At 39.0% G+C, this 19806-nt stretch overlaps 2 protein-coding genes across 2 annotated transcripts in view; one reads left to right on the top strand and one right to left on the bottom strand.

Moving 5' to 3' along the window:
- The window catches only part of LOC113663885 (cytolytic toxin-alpha-like), a 131882-nt gene that overhangs the window by 82386 nt on the left and 29690 nt on the right, over positions 1 to 19806 (bottom strand). The gene's annotated exons all lie outside the window — the stretch shown is intronic.
- Positions 7946 to 14379, top strand: LOC113663884 (cytolytic toxin-alpha-like). Its single transcript, XM_027179329.2, has 12 exons — positions 7946 to 8009; positions 8171 to 8263; positions 9444 to 11203; positions 11557 to 11676; positions 11958 to 12046; positions 12179 to 12377; positions 12465 to 12578; positions 12699 to 12800; positions 12926 to 13014; positions 13134 to 13323; positions 13411 to 13524; positions 13768 to 14379. The coding sequence occupies exons 2-12, from the start codon at positions 8173 to 8175 to the stop codon at positions 13810 to 13812; spliced, it is 2913 nt and encodes a 970-aa protein (XP_027035130.2). The 5' UTR covers positions 7946 to 8009; positions 8171 to 8172; the 3' UTR covers positions 13813 to 14379.

Genomic DNA, 19806 nt, shown 5'->3' with positions numbered 1-19806 from the left:
GAACGTTTCTCAATCAGAAGCCGTGGGTGGATAAAACCATTCGCAATGCTCTGAGATCCCACTCCACTGATTACAACACAGGGCTTTCCACCGGGGACATGGACGAGTACAAGGCTGCGACTTACAGTGTGCGCAGAGCGGTTAAGGAAGCAAAGCGGTGCTACGGGAGAAAACTAGAGACAAGGTTCAAACATGGTGGCTCTAGGAGCCTGTGGCAGGGAATAAGGAACATCACAGGCTATAGAACATCAGCTTCTAGAATGGGGAATGTGGATGCTTCTCTGGCAGATGAGCTAAACATCTTTTGTGCTTGCTTCGAGGCTCCAGCTAACCACCTCATCGGCGCTAGCAGCACAAACAGCATGCACACTGAGAGAGCTGGAGAGGTAAATATGTTCACCATCTCAGAGCATGACGTGTGGAGGGCATTCAGGAGAGTGAACATCAGGAAGGCAGCAAGACCAGATGGCATCACAGGTCAGGTTCTGAAAGCCTGCACTAACCAGCTAGCACCGGTGTTCACTGAGATATTCAACCTCTCACCGGAACAGTCTGTTGTCCCCTCATGCTTCAAACCGTCCACCATTGTTCCTGTCACAAAGAAACCCAAGCCCTTTTGCCTCAATGAGTACCACCCTGTAGCCCTGACCTCAGTAGTGATGAAGTGCTTCTAAAAACTACCAGACACACTGGATCCAATACAGTTCGCGTACCACCAGAACAACTCTACTGAGGACACCATTGCTCATCTTCTCCACACTACGATGAACCACCTGGACTGCAGAAAAGGGAATTATGCTAAAGTGGAGTTTGTGGATTACAGTTGATCAACACCATCATTCCGTCCATGCTCACCTCTAAGTTGGAGGTCCTGGGACTCAGCCTGCCGCTAAACATAAACAGGACCCCAGTGGAGAGAGTGGAGTTTCCGGTATCTTTGTGTTCACATTACACAGGACCTGTCTTGGTCCTGTCACATCAACACCCTGGTGTAGAAGGCCCGCTAGCATCTGTACCATCTGAGGCACTTAAGGGACTTCAAACTACCCTCTCAGGTGCCCTCTCAGACTTTCTACACCTGCACCATTGAGAGGGTCCCGACGGGTAGCATTACTTCCTGGTTCGGGAACAACACCATGCAGGACAAAGCGAGCCCTTCAGTGGGTGGTGCTGTTAACTGAACATACCATTCACACCGAGCTGCCTGACCTGCAGGTCATCTACAGCACGTGGTACAGGACTAGGTCCAGGAAGATTATAAAGGATCTCAGCCATCCCAACAATGGACTCTTTTCTTTGTTGCGTTCACGGAAATGCTTCTGCTCCTTGAAAGCAAACAGAGAATGAGGAGAAGCTTCTTCTTGCAGACCATTCGGAATTTAAACCAGGAAACACCCAGGATCAAGTACTGGACCTCTCCCTCCATCTTCACTTTTTACTGCACAACCTTTTTTTGCACTAAGACACTTCAACTCTGGACTGTCACTTTAACTCTGGACTTGCACAGCACAGTGCCACTTTATACACACCATACTGCACATGGACACTTCAAGGACAATCACAAAATCATTTTAATTCGTACCGCCAATACAATGCATTTATGTATATACATATACTTTCACATATATTTTCATATTTTATATAGTTTTTATATAGTTTAAACTTATTTATCCACCCTCTTTTGGTTTATTTTTATCCTTAATTCAATTACTTTTTATACATGAACACCGAACAGACGTATAAAGCATTTCACTGCATGTTTTACTCTGTATGTGTGTATTTGACAAATAAAATTTGATTTGATTTGATTTTAAATAAAAAATGTAACATTATCATTACTAAAAGCATTCAAAAGACAGGTTTAGATGAAACATCAGACATGATATTTTCCCTTGGACTTTTCATTGACATATTCATTAACTAAAAGAGAAGAATAAAACTAAGCCAAGCTAATTTATCCATCTATTTGTCAATGCCAGAGTATAGTCAGTTTGAATTGGATCAGGTGGAAAGTCCATGTCTCGATCTCCAACAGCTCTCGTCTCTTCTCTATGAAATAGATTTACACACTCTACGCCGCTTAGAATGTCCAAACAGCATGCACTGGTGTGATTTCTTTTTGCGTCTCAATAACAGGATATTAAGGATGTCATTTGGTGATTCATGTAGACTAAACTAAACTTTAAGTGAACCTTCACCATCCTTGAGGTATATGTGTGCTCAGAGTACAGCCACTGTCCTTTCGCAATCGTCTTACCTCACAGAGGCTTAGGAACACTACCAGTCTAGGCTGTTTCGTGAGTGCGGGTAACCCAGCCCCTTACTTAGCTGGACAGGAATGCAGATGGTCTCAGGAGTGATTTTTTCATTGTTAACAGTGGGTTAACTGATACTGTATGTGCATCAAAACTATTTCATGACATGCCTGTTTCCATGCAGCATTTTTCTTAATATGCCTTTCCCAGCGTTGTTTGTTGCACATACAACACAGCGTTCACAAACATTTTTTGCAAGTAATAAGTAAAGTAAAATAACATGCCAATGTTTACGTATTTCTGTTACCACCCCTCCTTTTGACACGTGGTCTTTACTACGTGTCAACTTGGTAAAAAGGAAACAACCGTTTTGGTAAATACGGTTTCCCTAAGGGACCATACCAAACACCTTTTTTTGGACACTTCCCACCTTCCTCCAGCTTTGTTTCCTCACGATCACTCATAACATGTAATTCCAGATCAGGGTTGGTCAGTGGTGTCTCCTGCAAATCAGGCCTTGTGCTACAAACTTCATTAATCACATTCACACAATCATGAGGCTCCCCATCATGCCCTGTGGAAAGAGGTGTAGCAGGGTTAAGAGTTGTACATCATTTAACTGTGACATTCTGCATTTCTAAAAGTACAGTGTTATATCTCGACCATCATTATATGGTCGCAGCCGTCATATGTGCTGTTTTTTTATTCTAAAAGCAGTTGTAACACTGCATGTGGTACCAACAGTGTTAATTCCCTGTAGCTCACAATGTCTTGTGAGGCATTGATGGCCTTTTCTGCTGCAGCTATTGCTCTGAGACACATGAGCAGACCTGTTGGCACTGTTTCCAGTTTAGCTGAAAAATATGCTACTTATTTAATTTGCCCTCATCTGATGCATCCCCTTTTTCGTCATCAGTTTGTGTAAATAGTCTCATTGGTCAGGGATGCCTAGTGTGGGTGTCATCTGTTTCAGTTATTTAAATGCAGTTTTTGCAGTCTCAGTCCACGTCACATTGCTGTGTGTGATGATGTAGGCCTTGCCCATGAGCAGTTGTGCTCAGTTGTGCCTCTAAAACGAAATAATCAGATATGAACATCCTACAGTAAAAACACATGCCTAAAAAAGACATTAACTGTTTTTTGTAACCGGTTTTAAAGTTTTCTGAATTCTGAATTCTGCTTTACCTTCTGCAGAAATTAAATGTCCTACTATAGGAACTTCACTTCTTGTTGAACAAATTTCAGATTTGTCAGGCATATTTTCTTTACTGGGAATAGCGGGGTTATCACAGGAGACATCTCACATGGTACAGTAACTCAAGCTTTTAACCGTTGTTATAACTGCTATAGCTTCTGGTTTTAGGGGATATTGACCCTTCATTTATTTATTAATTATTTATTATTATTTTTTTAACCGGTTTTAAGAGTAATGGTCACTGAAGGGCAATTTTTAATGAGGACTACATCATATTTTTCATCCGCCCACAACTCTTTGGGCACCTTTTGTAATCGAATGTCTGAAGATTCTAATTTAGGCAGGGTTCAGTTAGCAGTTCTGGTCCTGTGCCAACACATTACTTCAATTTTACAACATGCGTTAAGTCATCAGAACTGATCTCCACATCTCTCTTTGTCCCAACCATCCAATTTAGTGGTGTGCTATATGCATTCAATTTTGAGCTGTAAAAGACAGATGGCTGCTTGTTTTGCTCCCAATCATGAGTCAGAGCAACCTATAACATCCATTTTCCCAAGATTTCCCACTCATCATTGGCAGATTTGGTTAAAGAGAGATGCGGAGATGCATGGTTCATTTGGAATGGGTGTGGATAACCAGCTCGAGTTGAAACCCGAGATAAGTCTACCTCTACCACACATCTGTGCTTACTCCATATCAAACGTTTCAACATCAGTACATCTGGCTTATCTAACTTCCTATACCACTTTTTTCATAGCTCTCATCCGGTTTGCATCTGTGTATGTGTGCAGTGCAATGTAAAGCTTCTGGTTTTATGTAGTCTGTGTGAGAAGTAGAGGTGAGAATTATTGCTCTTCCTACAAGAGTGTTTTTGACATCTGTAAAAGAAAAATCACACAGTTTCCATTTGTACACATAGAGCAGAGGTCTGGGATAATTTTACAAAGCAGGAGTTATCTCCCTATTCTATCTTAAGGCCTAGTGATTTGCAGATTAGATTTAAATTTAATTTGCACATCAAATTTGCACTTGTTTCTGTGTAGTTACGGTTTCGCCCCTTAAGGGCACTGAGAATGTCTCATTGACTGACATTCCTTTTGCTCATATGCACATATGAAAGCATGAAAGCACATATAAACACTCATGAAATTGAAAATTTCCACTACACAAGAGAAATACGACAACTGTAGCCAAATGTTTTGACCCCAGCCTCAGTTAATTCCTTGTGAATTTGGTTCTCACGGTTGTGCTTCTTTTTCTTCCACATTTTTTCCTTTGACTCAACTTTCTGTTAAAATGCTCAGATACAGCACTCTGTGAACAGCCAACTTCTTTGGCAATGAATGTTTGTGGCCTACCCTCCTTGTGAAGAGTGTCAATGATATGTCAATGATTGTCTACTGGACAACTGTCAGATCTTCCCCATGATTGTGTAGCCTAGTGAACCAAATTGAGAGACAATTTCGATGTCTCAGGAAACCTTTTTGGGTGTTTTGAGTTGATTAGCTGATTGGCATGTCACCATATTCAAATTTTTTGAGATAGTGAATCATTGGGTTTTTGTTAAATGTGAGCCAAAATCATCACAATTAAAAGTACCAAAGACTTAAACTACTTCAGTCTGAACTGAATTTATATAATAAATGAGTTTCACTATTTGAGTTGAATTACTGAAATAAATGAACTTTATTTGAAATTTATTTGAGATGCACCTGTATTACATAATAAATAAATGATCTATTATGGGCCTTATATAACCACCCTAAATCCTTACTTGATGCACATTGCTCTCCTTTCATGCTCTGCATTGATCGTTACACCACCCCTCAGCTAGTCCTTTATCTTCAACAAGTAACAGTTGTTACAAAGACAGAAGTCAGGATAATTGTCATGACGCAAGGCAGGAAGCGGACCCAAACGCAGGATAGTAAAACAAAACAGGGTTTAATAAAGGGGAACACGAGACAGACAAAGACAACAGTAGACATTTATACACAAGACAATCAGATACAATTAGGAGCAGGCGTGGAAACAGGGCAGGGCAGACAAGGACAGTGCAAACACGTGACGAGGAACAATAACAAACATGCACGTGGCCGAAGTCCGGGCTGAATCATAACAATAATATACATTAACATTTACAGCATTTGGCAGATAACGTTATACAGAGCAACTTACAGAAGCCCCGCCTTCGTCTGCTCCTCCCTGTCTACACACCTGTTTCCCATTCTTATTAACCTGTCTATTTAACTGTGCCATGTTGCTTTGTGCAGCGCGGAATCCTCTGTTGTCTTTGTCCTGTCTCTAGTCCATGTCATGTTTTGTGTTTCTCTGTTATTAAATCCTGTTTGTTTGGCTATCCTGCGTTTGGGTCCGCTTCCTTACCCCGCATCATGACACCTAGATACCATGCTTCCACCCATCAAATTGTACACTTCTTTTGCTGTGAGTCCCACAAATATCAATGATCTCATGACAGTCTTCAGATGCTGAAGATGCCAATCATTACTATAAATAATAATGTCATCAGGCAACATAAAGATGGAGGATTATGTGGATTATGACAGAGAACACAGTAAACAGAGAAACAGAACTAAATCAAAACACAAGGATTATTTCAAAGTCTCAGAATTGATACTGTTAATAACAAATAGCAAGACTCTGTGGTGTCTGTGTGAGTCCAAGAATACTAGATACATATTAGACAGGAAATAAGTGTGGCCATAGAAGAAGTGTTCTTAGAACTTGAGGAAGGTAATAACAAAATCTGTGGTGGATTCAGACTTGTGGTTACCAGAATGGGTGTTCTGCAGCTTCTAGCCAGTGTTGCTATTCTTCAAGGGCTTCTTTTATATTGCCAGAACATATCTCTCCAATTGTTTCATCAGAATCTACAATGTACGGCCAGTGAAGACAAGGTTTGCCAAGGCTGTAAAAATTTGAGCTGAGGGACTGAAGTGGCTTGTGGAGAGCCCTGATAATAACATTTTTCATAAAATTTAATTTATGTTGTGCTCAAAAGGGGGTCATTTTAAGTTATTTTATTCTAGAGGGGTCCCTGCCTAAAAATGATTCAGTACCTCTGTTTGAAATGAAACAATAGCAAATTAATTTCTGGCTGTGTTCAAATTTCACAACAGTCCTAATATGTAACAAAAATGCTGTCTGGTCAAATCATTCCATTTGGAGTATTTAGCCCAAAAGGTTTGGGGATATGCATATCTGCATTTTAAAAAACATTTATGTTTTACACTGGAAAACTTACGTTGCCAATGGATTTTATGATAATACAGTGCCTTATACAAATTGCGAGGATCCCATGGAACTTGATATGGAGCACATATAATCCCCCAAGAGGCAATAAGTGTAAGGAAAATTCAACTGCCAAGAAGAAAATTACCAGACCAAAATATAACTGTTGACAATGCTTCAGTGGTGATTTGGCATCCTATTTGGCAGGAATTTTGGCTTTTATATTAACTTTTAACCTAAGGAAAATGTTCAGTAAAAATAAATAAATATAAGGGTGGTACATAACTCAACATTAGACTGACAAGGACTCTGACAAGTCTACATGTCAACATGTAAATTATACGTTGGTCATTCAATTTTTCTAAACCCAGTTGTCAGAGAGGTGGCAAGATGTTATTAAAAACCAAAGACTGGGTCCTAGAATCAATATTTCTAGTTGTTCTTGAGTTAACAAATGGTACAGATCAATTCAAGAATTCTCCTGACTGGAATGAAATGACACACTAAGAGTCTTGGTCTTGGTCTTTTTTATTTTGTAATGTAGTGGTGGTGGAGGTAGTATTACATGACTTAAATCAACAGTTTTAGGGCCATTATTTAAGGTCTAAAACTGACTTTCAGCATAATATGTTTAATTAATTTAATATTAATTAATGTGTAGCTATATGCCCCAGAACTTAGCCTCGGGGCACACCTTGAGTGACAGGCACAATGCAAAATATCCTTTAAGCAACAAGTTGTTTTTAGAATGGTATGATCTAAAGCATTCCAGGTCATTGCCTGTAGTACTTATTTTAAATGAATGTACAGTAAACAACACAGTTGCTCACACTGAATTGACCTTACATACAAAAATATCTTGCTTAAACCAAAACAAAGAACAGAAGATTATGTGATGTACATGGTGTCTGTACTGTATATGAAGCAGGTTTGAGGATATATGAGTATTTGGAGGCTATATGATTATATGGAAATAGCATGTCAGCAAACACCATTTAGGTTCATTTGCATTCCATGTTTGGCAATACTTATGTATACTGTGTGAACTTAATTTTGCCCTGAAGCTTCCTGAGAAGCAACAGCAGCCCATTTGCAGACACACGGTGGATCACACAAAGGCTGCCAAAAAATATATCTTTTTGATCACATGCCCAGATTATTTGCCTCAAATTAATGTAGGACTTTAAACTAGGACTATAAATATCTCTGAAACCAAGATAAATTTCAGAGGAACCTGGTTCAGATTAGAAGCAGAGAAGAACACAACTGGGAACAACAGGTCTCATATACCCACATATATTTAAGTACGTAGTGCTATCTGCTATTAATCTTTATAGTTATATATGTACAGTATATGTTTTATGTGCATGTAAATTGTGAGAAATATGTATTCATTTTATCTGGAGAACAACAATCATTGATTATTTAGAAATACTTATTAACGATATTGTGTTTTTCTTGACAGCCATGGAGCCTAAAATCATTCAGATGGCAGCCCTGGGAAGGGCTCTGTATCCTGGCATGCTATACGACTGCCGCAGTGACTCTTTTATTCCAGGTAAAGCTTTCATTTATAGTATAATTATGTAGATTGTAATGTTTATTGTCCATGCTAATGCAAGACTGATTTTACTGACATTCATGTCTTTTCTATAAAAGTGTAGCGGTTTATGATTAGAGTGCTCTATGTTCAAATTATTAGTATTAATTACAAACTTTAATTACTTCGAATTAAATGTGTGAAATATGTACAGTGTACAAGTTAAAGAACACAGGATAACATGAAGCAGTCAGGTCACAGTAATAATAATAAAAGTTTATTAACTATACACAGTTTAATTAATAATAATAAAAATAATAATGATAAAGTTACAGTTTGTCTGCAAAAATGAATGCTAGCAGAACTCTTACTGCTGGTGTCTCCTCCCCAGGATGTCCATACACCACAGACTTTAGAAACTGCCACACCAGCTCTCTTTAACGTCCATGTTCCCAACCCAGTGCCGCTGGGTTATAGCGCAAGACAATTTTCAACCCAAACTTGAGTTAGAACAGCCCAAAGTCCTAACCAGCGGCCTCAAACCAGGATTAGGGTTGAAAAAAAACCCAGCGTTTTTGAGAGTGTACGTGTAGATAAAAAGATCAAGAGAAGATAGAAAATATTTTATTCTGGTTGCTTTTGTTGTTGGTTTAAAAGCAAAATGCATAAGAATAAGGATGCTGACTTGAGAGCTTGTCATTTGAGTGGCTATAGAATTCCAATAAAAGCTTTATGCCTATGAGTGGCATAATCATAGCTGTATGAAAGATTTGGTGACTGCATTTACCTTTAGCCACTGAAAATTGGAGAAGGCTTTTGCATCTATCTTATTAGCAACAGATCCATTTTGTTAAGTTGCACCTTCAATAATTGTGCTCATTCCTAGAAAATGTTAATCAATCAGGTCAAGTTGATCCAAAGAGAAATCTCTTTTTTTTTAATTGTTAATATAAGTTGCCTGTATGAAAGTTTTAACAAATAAAGTGTAGTGGTTTCTTTTTGTTCTATTGGCTAATGCTGTTAAAAAATAATAGCAGTTATAATCATGTTGTACAAACAGAGTGATCTTTGGAGAAGCACACCTGATATTAATACCAATGAATTGCTTTGACCTAATATTATAAGCACTTGTTGTAGCATGTGTGGTCAGGTAGGTCACATGTGATACAGCTGTCATATCTCCTCACTTTTGTTTCAGGTGTTACTTTATGGGACAAGAAAGCATTGCGTAATGATATTGATGTTCATGACCAGACTAGAACATTTGTCAAGCTTGCTGCCTCTGACAGCCTCAGTTCAAAGGCCAACCTACTAGATGTGAGCGCTTCCCTAAAAGCTAGTTTCTTTTGTGGATTGGTGGAGGTTGGAGGATCTGCCAAGTACCTACAGGATTCCAAATCCTCATCACGTCAGTCCAGAGTTACTATGCAGTACAGCCAGACAACAAAATTTGAACAGCTCACTATGAAGGAGCTTGGTAATATCACCTACCCACAAGTATTTGACCAGAAATCAGCCACTCATGTAGTTACAGCTGTACTGTATGGAGCTACTGCTTTCATGGTGTTTGATTATACAAGTTCAGAAAATGAGAACAAGCAGGAAATTGAAGGAAACCTTCAAGCAGTGGTCAAGAAGATCCCTACTATTTCAATTGAGGGGCAAGCATCCCTAACTATGAATCAACAAGAGAAGAAATTATCTGAGAATTTGAATGTAACCTTTTATGGTGACTATGAGCTTGATGAAAACCCCACCACATACGCTGAGGCTCTCAAGGCTTGCAATACGTTGCCCAGTCTGCTGAGGAAAAAAAGCAGTAAAGGTGTTCCATTGACTGTGTGGCTGTATCCTCTCACACTTTTGGATGCTAGAGCTGCTAAGCTGCTAAGAGAAATCAGTTTCAGCCTGGTGGCTAAAACAGAAAAATTGTTGGAGGAGCTTGATGAAGTACATAGAAGATGCAATGATATGATCAAAATGCCAGTTACAAATGATTTCCCTGAAATAAAGGAAAGATTGAAAAGCTTTCAGGAACTACTCGGTTATTATAAAGTAGCATTACAGAAGGCACTGGTCAGTGTTTTGCCAAATATTCGGAGTGGGGCCGTGGATGACAGTGCACTGGGTCTCATCCTGGAGAACCATTACAAGTCACCATTTACAGCTGTCAACATGAACAAGTGGTTAGATGACAACTTGGGTGAATTAAATATACTGACATCCTATACCAGTGGGTTGAAAGACATGCCAGTTGTAACATCCTCAGGGTCATTTAATTCCATCCTCTTTGATGCTGATGTTGATTTGTTGGTTTCGTTTACATTTACATCTTTAATGAATGAAGACTCCTTCCTAACTGCTATTGAAGACTTTGTGAACTCTGAAGGGTTTAGTAACTTGGACCAAAACAGTGCAAATGCTTTCACATTCCAAGCGATAAAGCCTTGGTTCATGTCTTCTGATATTTCGGCAAAAATGAGGCAGAATCTTTCTCTCTTTACAAGTTTTTACAAGGCCAATAAAAATGTGAAGAGAGTCAAATTCATCGTTGCCTCCATATCTGACCCCAGCTATCCAGGATCCTCCATCCGACTTTATCAGAACGGCACTTTGACTAATGCTAACTTCCAGCCTGTATCCAAGCCTGCTGCACCTGTGGTGGACACTAGTGATGGGAAAGTCACCCTGAACCTTTCAAAATCCACAACCGGAGATACTCTACAGTTCAAAATTGAGTACAGAAATACCCAGCCAACCGATTCTGCAAGTGATGCTACCGCATGGAAAGTAATCACAACTCCAGATGCAAAGACCACCTTTAACTTGACTGGACTAAAGCAAGACGAGCAACAATGGGTCCGATACTCAGCTATTGGTAAAGTGGGAGTGAGTGAAGCCAGCGATTATGTCCCCTTCGTAATAGCAGGGAAGATCGATTACGCAATAAGTCAATGGGTCAGTAAAGATTATACTTCTAATTATTTCTGTTCATTCTTACATCTGATTTTTTTTTAAATGTAACCAGTGGTAATTTAAGATGTCTATGAAGCTCTGGGTATGTGGTAGCCTAGTGGTTAAGGTGTTGGACTACCAATCGGAAGGTTGTGAGTTTGAATCCCATGTCCACCAGGCTGCCACTGCTGGACCCTGAGCAAGGCCCTTAACCCTCAATTGCTCGGTTGTATAAAAAAATAGATAAAGTCATTTGCTAAATGTATAAATAGGAATCAGTCAGTTGATTAAAAGTTACTTGTATGAGTAATATGTACATAAACTTTTATATGTTGCACATAATTTTTTTCCCACAGGGAACCTCCGTGCCAGTCCTCATTGATAAAATAAGGAACAAAATTATGACCAATACAGGCATGTCACGATGGTCAAACTCTATTATCAAATCAGAAATTCAAAATGCTGTCAACAGTCCTGTAAGTAGTGAATTTCAATCAAAGTTCACTCTTTCTTTCTTTCTTTCTTTCTTTCTTTCTTTCTTTCTTTCTTTCTTTCTTTCAATAAAATAAATAAATAATTCAGATTTCATGTGCACTGTATGCCAAAACTGGACCAGTAAATGCTGCAAATTAATTTTATTAAATATGGAAAGCAGAAGTTGTAGAAATGTTGCTTCAATTAAATCAGTGTTGTCTGGTTTAGAAAAAAAACTTTATATCACCAACTGATATATGTTTTGTGCTTCGACTAACCACAGACTATTGCTTACACTGGACCAATTACTGGAGGCCTGAAAACCGGAATGGCCATGTATTTCCAAGGCACTGCTCTTGCAACAGGAAAATCGTATGTTTTCATTTTAAGGGTTCACATTGACCTTTGCCATAATTTTGACATTATGTTGTTATGTATTTTGTATAGGATTTTTGTAGATAATTATTTGTTTATTGTTATTTGTTTTTTCTATTCTACATACAGCTTTGAAATAGATATTATATCCGGGACATGGGAAACCGGCGATTATCCTTTTCACATGTTTTTTACTTTTGACGAGTCACTGGGCTTCAACACCCGAAGGGGTCAGACTTGGGAGAGCCAAGAACGTATAACATCGTATACTGTTGCCAAAGGATCAGCCTTTGACTTATTTTTTGTGGTCAAACAAGAAGGCTGGGAGGTATGCAGATTAAAATTATAAGTGGATCCACATAATATAAAGAATAATTCAATTCTGTGTATAAGAACCACACATCTGTACTTCCAGGTATATTTAAATGGGCAGAAGGTTTATCTGTTCAAGCATCGCCTGCCAGTGGAGAAAGTGACTACACTTCACATTTATGGAGACACCGTCATTAACATCATGGGTACTATTCCAGTAAGTTATACACTCTTCTCAAGCTCTTCACTGTATGTTTTTGTGTGTATGTGCTTTTAAAAGCATTCATACAGTAAGCAGAATTTTTAGAAGCATTTATAACGTGTTTGCTCTCTTCAGAACTGGAGCAATTCTACATTTGGTAAGGAACTAGCCTCTGGAACTTCACGCACAAAGACTTCTAACATCCAGACTGATGTGTCAAACCCAGTCAGCAACCCTGTAAGTAACTGAGAAATAAAGAATGTTTCATGTGATATTAAAAATGTCTAGAAATTTCACCTAGTACAAGTGCAATAATGGAGATTTATCACGGAATAAACCAACAATGTTTATGATCACAACAGAAAAAAAACTACGCCGGCAATATCCCAGCAGAAATGAGGCCTGGTGTGGCTTTGTTCTTCAAAGGGGTTGTTCCTTCAGATTTCGATAGGTATGCGTATTCTCTTTTCACTTCATGACACTTTGAATAAAAAACAATATGGAATAGATATGATTAAAATGTCTGACTCGAATCTGGTGCTGCCATTTACACCTTTAATTTTCTTTCAGCTTTGCAGTAAATTTGCTGTCCTCCCAGACGAACGACATTGGTCTCCACTTTAAACTCATGCCAAAGCTGGTGGTGTTTAACACCTGCAGGAGTGGTTTATGGGAAGAGCAAATTGAAATTAAAGCAAGTCCATTTGTCAAAGGAGGAGCCTTTGATTTCTTCCTACTTGCTTCTACAAAAGGCTTTGAGGTGAGATAATATGGAAAAAAGAAAGAAATTCAGAACTTATTTTTCAAGAAAAAATGGATTCATGAAGTTTACATTTTGTTTTTTCAGGTGATTGTAAACGGCATGCCATGCTGCACGTTCACTTACCGCATGCCAGTAGAAAAGATTAATTCCATTCAGGTCAATGGAGATGTCTTCATGAACACCTTTGCAACTCTTGAAGTAAGTCATTTTCATATAATGTTGGCAAACAAGCATTATTTAAAAAATAAATGATAAAAATATTTGCATGAATCATGCTCTGTATGATATAAGCATTCATTAAAAATATATAAAAATATAACGAGTCAGAATGTCTAATACTGAGTTCCTTACTAAGCCGTATACAGTAAGCTTTTTTGTTTAAAGACTTTACTCTCATGCCTAACAGGAAAGTAAAGAGATTTTGTTTGCTTTTTCTTCCAGGTTGGCAGTGTTAACATGAAAGCCCTGGTTCCTGCCAATATTTGAGAATTCCAAATCACCAAGGAAAAACAGTAAAACTTTCTAATTTTACTGTTACACATAAACACACTATTCATTCTTTGCTACCGTATATTGTATTTAAAAGATATAGATGATTTGCATTAGTCTATAAATACACAGACAACTTTGCAGCAGAAATGGTACAAGTCATATTTAGATTTAAATGTTAAAAAGGTAATGATTCAGTGTAATAGAGGTATCGTCATTTAGGAAAAGACAATCACAAAAGTCAGTGTGTGATTCTGGCTTTGAAATGAACAAAGCTCCACACTTACACTTTTGCTTGTTCCTTCATACCTCAAACAAGAACATGAGGTTGAATTTATTTGCTGAATTTTAATGCTATTTTGGACCTCTAGAAAGTGCTCACTTTTAAAAATTCTGTGGGTGAAATATTATTAAACATTACTTAATTAGACACATGTATTATGATGTGATTATATGATTCAGTTTTTTAGTTATAATGAATTAGAAAAATATCAACTTCTTGCTTTATGCATTGCAACATCGTACTGGTCATAATCACTGAATAAACAATCATTCATAAAACAATGGTTTTGTTGTCTGTGATCATGATTGAATAAAAGGAAGGTATAATGTGTGTATGACTACTGAAAGGTATCATAATGGAGAGAGAGAGAGAGAGAGAGAGAGAGAGAGAGAGAGAGAGAGAGAGAGAGAGAGAGAGAGAGAGAGAGAGAGAGAGCAAATTAACTAAGGATAATCTTGCAAAAAAATGTTTGTAAGTCAATCAGAGAGAAATATGTCCTCATATGGATCTCATTCATAGTTACTGCTATGCCATTTTCAATGGTGCACTGATGCTAAGCTGAAACTTTGGTGTGCAGCAAAAGCAAAATGTGTCATATGAATACTCATGTTTTCGAATGAAAGATTTCTGGAGGAAAAAAAAGGCTTCTTCGGAAAATCAGCATTCAAGGCTAGAGGCTTCCCAATCTCAATACTCAATTTCAAAGTGTGTGTGTGTGTGTGTGTGTGTGTGTGTGTGTGTGTGTGTGTGTGTGTGTGTGTGTGTGTGTGTGTGTGTGTGTGTGTGTGTGTGTGTATTAATGCTACCCCATCCAACAGAAGAAACATAATTGTTATCTTAGATATATTGCATTGATTTGATGGATAAATTCAGTTGAAGCAGACTTATATCTTAGTATACTAAATTAAACAAAGACTTGTTGAGTTATATTTAACTAATTTGTTAATGTCAGTTAAGTTCCAGTTAATGAAAATTTGGTAAAACTATGTATCTGACAATATTTGAAGTATATCTACACAACACAGCATGGAGATCCCCAATACGATACAGAAAACGCACACACACACACACACACACACACACACACACACACACACACACACACACACACACACCAAACAACATGTCTCCTATGTACATATATAAATCACTAGGTTTTTTTTCAGACTTCACTGTAGATGTTGAGATGTTAATATATGGAAATGCCTTTAGGTCCAAAAATGTGTTTTCATGACAGATAGAGATAGAGATACAATATCAGAGCTCTTTTTTTAATCTGAAAATGCAAAGCAATCCAACAAATCTCTGGTAGCTTTAGCAATAATAATGCCTGATAGCCGTAACAATCTTATTTCTATTCAGGTGAGACTCATTAACTCAGCCCAGGAAAACAATCCCCCTCCTTTGAGACCTTTCCTCATATGTGCTCTGACTAGCTGATTGTTCAGAGCCTGGAAGATTTTATTTTCTGTAATCGCTCCTTCACCCTGTAGTTCATTAGATACTGTATAGACATGTTTATACTATACAGCTGCAGACACCGGACTGAATTTTTGCAAATCTCCTCATATAATGTGTCACCATACGAACATGTTTCATCAGATTATGTAGACTGCTATTCCAGCAAGTCCTGGTTTAATGAGCTTGTTACTAGAGACGTGATAATAGATCCAGAGAGCTACAGTAATAGTAATTTAATACATTCTGACCAATCAGAATTGAGAAATTTAATGGTGCTGTGTTGTAGAAATGAGACCCAAATGATTAGTTATTGCTCCTTTAAGGCATTTCCTAGTAAATGCTAGAAAATGTAAAATCTAATGCTAAGTTCTAAAGGCTACTCAATTCAGTGCCATCTGGTGGTAATTCCAGATCATGATCCCAGATCATTTCAGATTCTGCTCTATGCATGAAACGACCAGCAGTTCACAAAGGTGTCAAAACAACCAGAGGTTACTGAAGACATGGACACATGCAGGTATGTTGCTTGAGGTTCAGATGAATAAAGGTCAAGGTATTAGATCAGTGTATATTTATCAGAATGGGAAAAAGTTTGATCTCACTGACTTGGACTTTGGGTACAAAATAACTTCCCCTAGATGTTTGAACAGCTGAGTTACTGATTAAATTCAAATGACAGGTGAAGACCTACCTCTTCCTGAAACTCTTAAACTAGTTCTTAGTTTTCTTGTTTGTTTTGTTTTTATTTTACTGAGCCACGTTGTGCTTAATGTTTTTTGAAATAAAATGAACCATTTATCTTCATATCAACACACTTGTGGACCTCGTGTGTAACAAAATTGGCAAGCCAGCCAGGAGTTATCGTTCATCTAATAAATGAAGAGATTGATTTAGTTATTGAGAAGGAAGATAAGGATGCAGCACGTCAGTTTATTGGCGTTGTTTTGGAATTAATTAAACGGATGAAAAATGAAAACGCTCGGGAGGCAGAAAAGAGTTTAAGCGAGGACGAAGATGAGCTGGCAAAGTTAAAAAAACAATATGCAGACCTCCAGCTGATGTTTCAGAGTTCCACAAAATCTTTGGAGAGCAAAATTACAAGGCTTAGTGATCAAGTAAAGAAAAAAGAGAGCAGGTTAGCCTCAGCTATACTTAGGGATGCCGAGCCTCAGCCATCAAGAGTGCCAGAAGTAACCATCAGACGTGATTTTAAAATTTGTGGACAAATAGGTGAGAGAGGTCAAAAGGATAGACTATCATACACAAATTTGATGCATCAGATAGACAGTGGAGTTCAAAAAGGACATGCTGAGACAGAAATTGTGGACGCTGTTGTAAGATCTATCACTCCCGGCCTAAGCCTTTGAGATATGCATGAAATTAAAAGCATTTTGACGCTTCCCCAATTAAAAATGATCCTAAAGGGCCATTTCAAAGAAGATGGGCCCACCGATTTGTACCACAAACTGGTAAACATCACACAGGATTACCAGGAATCAGGATTACACAGGATTACAGGATTACCAGGATTACACTTATGTACGTCGCTCTGGATAAGGGCGTCTGCCAAATGCTGTAAATGTAAAATCACCTCAGAACTTCTTGTTCAGGGCCATAGAACTGAAAGAGAGACTTCTGATTGCCTCCAGAGACGGTGAGGCCGAGGAGCAGTATAGTGTTGAGCTCGTCCAAAAGAAGTTCTTACGGTCTGTCAGTATTGGTCTCATAAGTGACCACATAAAATTTCAGTTGAAAGTTGACTTGGAAAACCAAAGTATTACAGATGAAGAGCTCATTGAGAGGATGAATAATGCTGCAGGTATTGAAACAGAGAGTCAACAGAAACAAAAGAAAAATGCATGTGCAAAAGTGACAAAAGTAAATGAGCTCCAGGCTGACGTACAAGCACTACAAAGATTGGATAGACAGGTAGAAGCAACAGATAATCCTCCAAACGAGAAGCTGAGTTGTTCGAATCACAACCATCCTTCCATTATGGCTGTCCATTCTCTAGAAAGATATGTAAACTATGTCAAGACAGTGGGAACATTGAGCAGTGTAATCATTGTTTTAAATGTGGTCAGCAGGGATATTTGTCAAAGGGTTGTAGGGCACAGAGACATACAGTTAATGTGGACCAAGTAATTGCAGTTGATCAAACTTTTCAGTGGATTGTAAAAGGGCCGAGAGGCTCATACGATTGGTCAAACAGGGATATTCCAGCACTTGTGAGGGAACAGTTAGAGGAAGCCGACAAAGAACAAAAATACCACCTGGTGAGCCAAAAATAGTAAAGTGTTCTGTGTGGACTGTTCCTCTGACATGTAACCAGAAGATGTTGTTTGTTCCAGTTGAGAGTCCTGCGTGGCCTGAAGGATTAACAGTCACTGAGAATGTAGTCAGGCTCCAGAGAGGCTCCTGGCCAAAGGCCCTCATCCCATTATGTAATGATACATGCCATGACATTACACTTCCACCACGCACCATGTTAGGCCATGTACAGAGTGTAAAAGCGGTCTACCCTGCTGCGGCAAAACCTGTGGAGATAGAAGACTCAGTGAACCACGGCATGAAATCACCAGCAGTAGAAAACCCCATAACAACCAAAGAATTAAACTCAGGATCGATGACCCAGTGTAATGGAGATCTGTGGGACCCACCTGTTCCAGTTAACCACTTGTCACCTCAACAGCAGGAAAAGGTGAAGAAACTGCTGAGGGAGGAATGTGCTGCTTTCTCCAAAGATGATCAAGATGTAGGTTGTATTCCATCCCTGGAGTTGAAAATCAGACTTAAAGACACAACACCAGTCAGACGGACATATATGTCTGTGCCAAAACCACTTCACAAGGAAGTTAAAGAGTATCTGGAAGATCTCTTAAACCGCGGCTGGATCACAAAAATCAAGATCTGAATATTCTTCGCCGATTGTCTGTGTGAGAAAGAAAGATGGAAGTCTGCGACTGTGTTGCGATTATCGGGAATTGAATCAGAAAAGCATGCCAGACTGTCATCCAATTCCTTGCATTCAAGACATGCTTGATAGTCTCAGTGAAAGTGCTTGGTTTTCCATCTTAAACCAAGGAAAAGCCTACCACCAAGGGTTTTTGGAGGAGAGCAGCCGTCCAATGACTGCATTCATTACACCCTGGGGCCTGTACGAATGGATCTGAATTCCATTTGATCTGTCTTCGGCACCCACAGAATTCCAACGTTGCATGGAGGAGTGCTTAGTAGGGCTGAGAGATGAAATATGTCAACCCTACTTGGATGGCAACCTATTGCACAGCAAAACCTCTGAGGACCATCTCAATGACCTAAGAAAAATCTTGCGTCACTATCAACAGCATGGGATCAAGCTGACAGCAAGGAAATGTGAGGTCTTTAAGAGTTAAGTGAGGTTCCTGGGAAGACTGGTGTCCAAAGATGGATATACCATGCACCCTGCCGATGTAGCAACAGTACAGGCGTTACGAGAGAGGACACCAACAACAGTGGGAGATGTTAGAAAATTGTTAGGATTTGTATCATATTTCTGCTCATATATACCAAACTTCTCCAGGACAGCTACACCACTCTATGACCTTCTGAGCCAGGAAAAGGGTCCATGCCAGACAAAACCTAAAAGTAAAGTAAGAGCCAGGGACAGCTCCCCTCAAAACATTCTGTTATCTGTACGCGCTTAGCATCAGAAGGTTCTGTCCCAGTTGATCGGTCTTCTTTCACAACCACCTATTCTGAGTTATTCCAATTTTGAAGAACCATTCAGTCTTCACTGTGATGCGTCCCAAGAAGGCCTCGGGCGGTGTTGTATCAAAGCCAGGAGGGCAAGTTACGGGTCATTGCTTATGGATCAAGGACATTTAACAACTCCAGAGAAAACGACCGTCGTCATTCTGGGAAGCTTGAATTCTTGGCCATGAAGTGGGCAATATGTGAGCGATTCAGGGACTACCTATACTATACCCCTTCATTTGTTGTCTACACCGACAACAATCCATTAACCAACGTGCTCACGACAGCCAAACTAAATGCTACCACACATCGCTGGGTCGCCGAGCTGGCTGATTTTAATTTTGTTATTAAGTATCGTCTAGGAAAAGCCAACTCAGATGCAGATGGTTTGTCTCGTATGCCACTGGAAATGGAGGAATATATGCAGAGGTGTTCAGAAGAAGTGAGTCCAGATGACATAAGCTGTGTAACCAAGGCCCTTAGTATACAAAAGAACACACTCCGTGGATATG

The sequence above is a fragment of the Tachysurus fulvidraco genome, chromosome 18 (assembly GCF_022655615.1).
Source record: "Tachysurus fulvidraco isolate hzauxx_2018 chromosome 18, HZAU_PFXX_2.0, whole genome shotgun sequence".
NCBI lineage: Eukaryota > Metazoa > Chordata > Actinopteri > Siluriformes > Bagridae > Tachysurus > Tachysurus fulvidraco.
This window is presented reverse-complemented; position numbering and strand designations above follow the sequence as displayed.

Excerpts from the sequence above, each read along its gene's own strand:
- LOC113663884 (XM_027179329.2), top strand. The coding sequence starts at position 8,173 with ATGGAGCCTAAAATCATTCAGATGGCAGCCCTGGGAAGGGCTCTGTAT. Across the intron at positions 8,264-9,443 it reads CAGTGACTCTTTTATTCCAG|GTGTTACTTTATGGGACAAG; the intron begins GTAAAGCTTTCA and ends CTTTTGTTTCAG. Across the intron at positions 13,015-13,133 it reads GTTCCTTCAGATTTCGATAG|CTTTGCAGTAAATTTGCTGT; the intron begins GTATGCGTATTC and ends ATTTTCTTTCAG.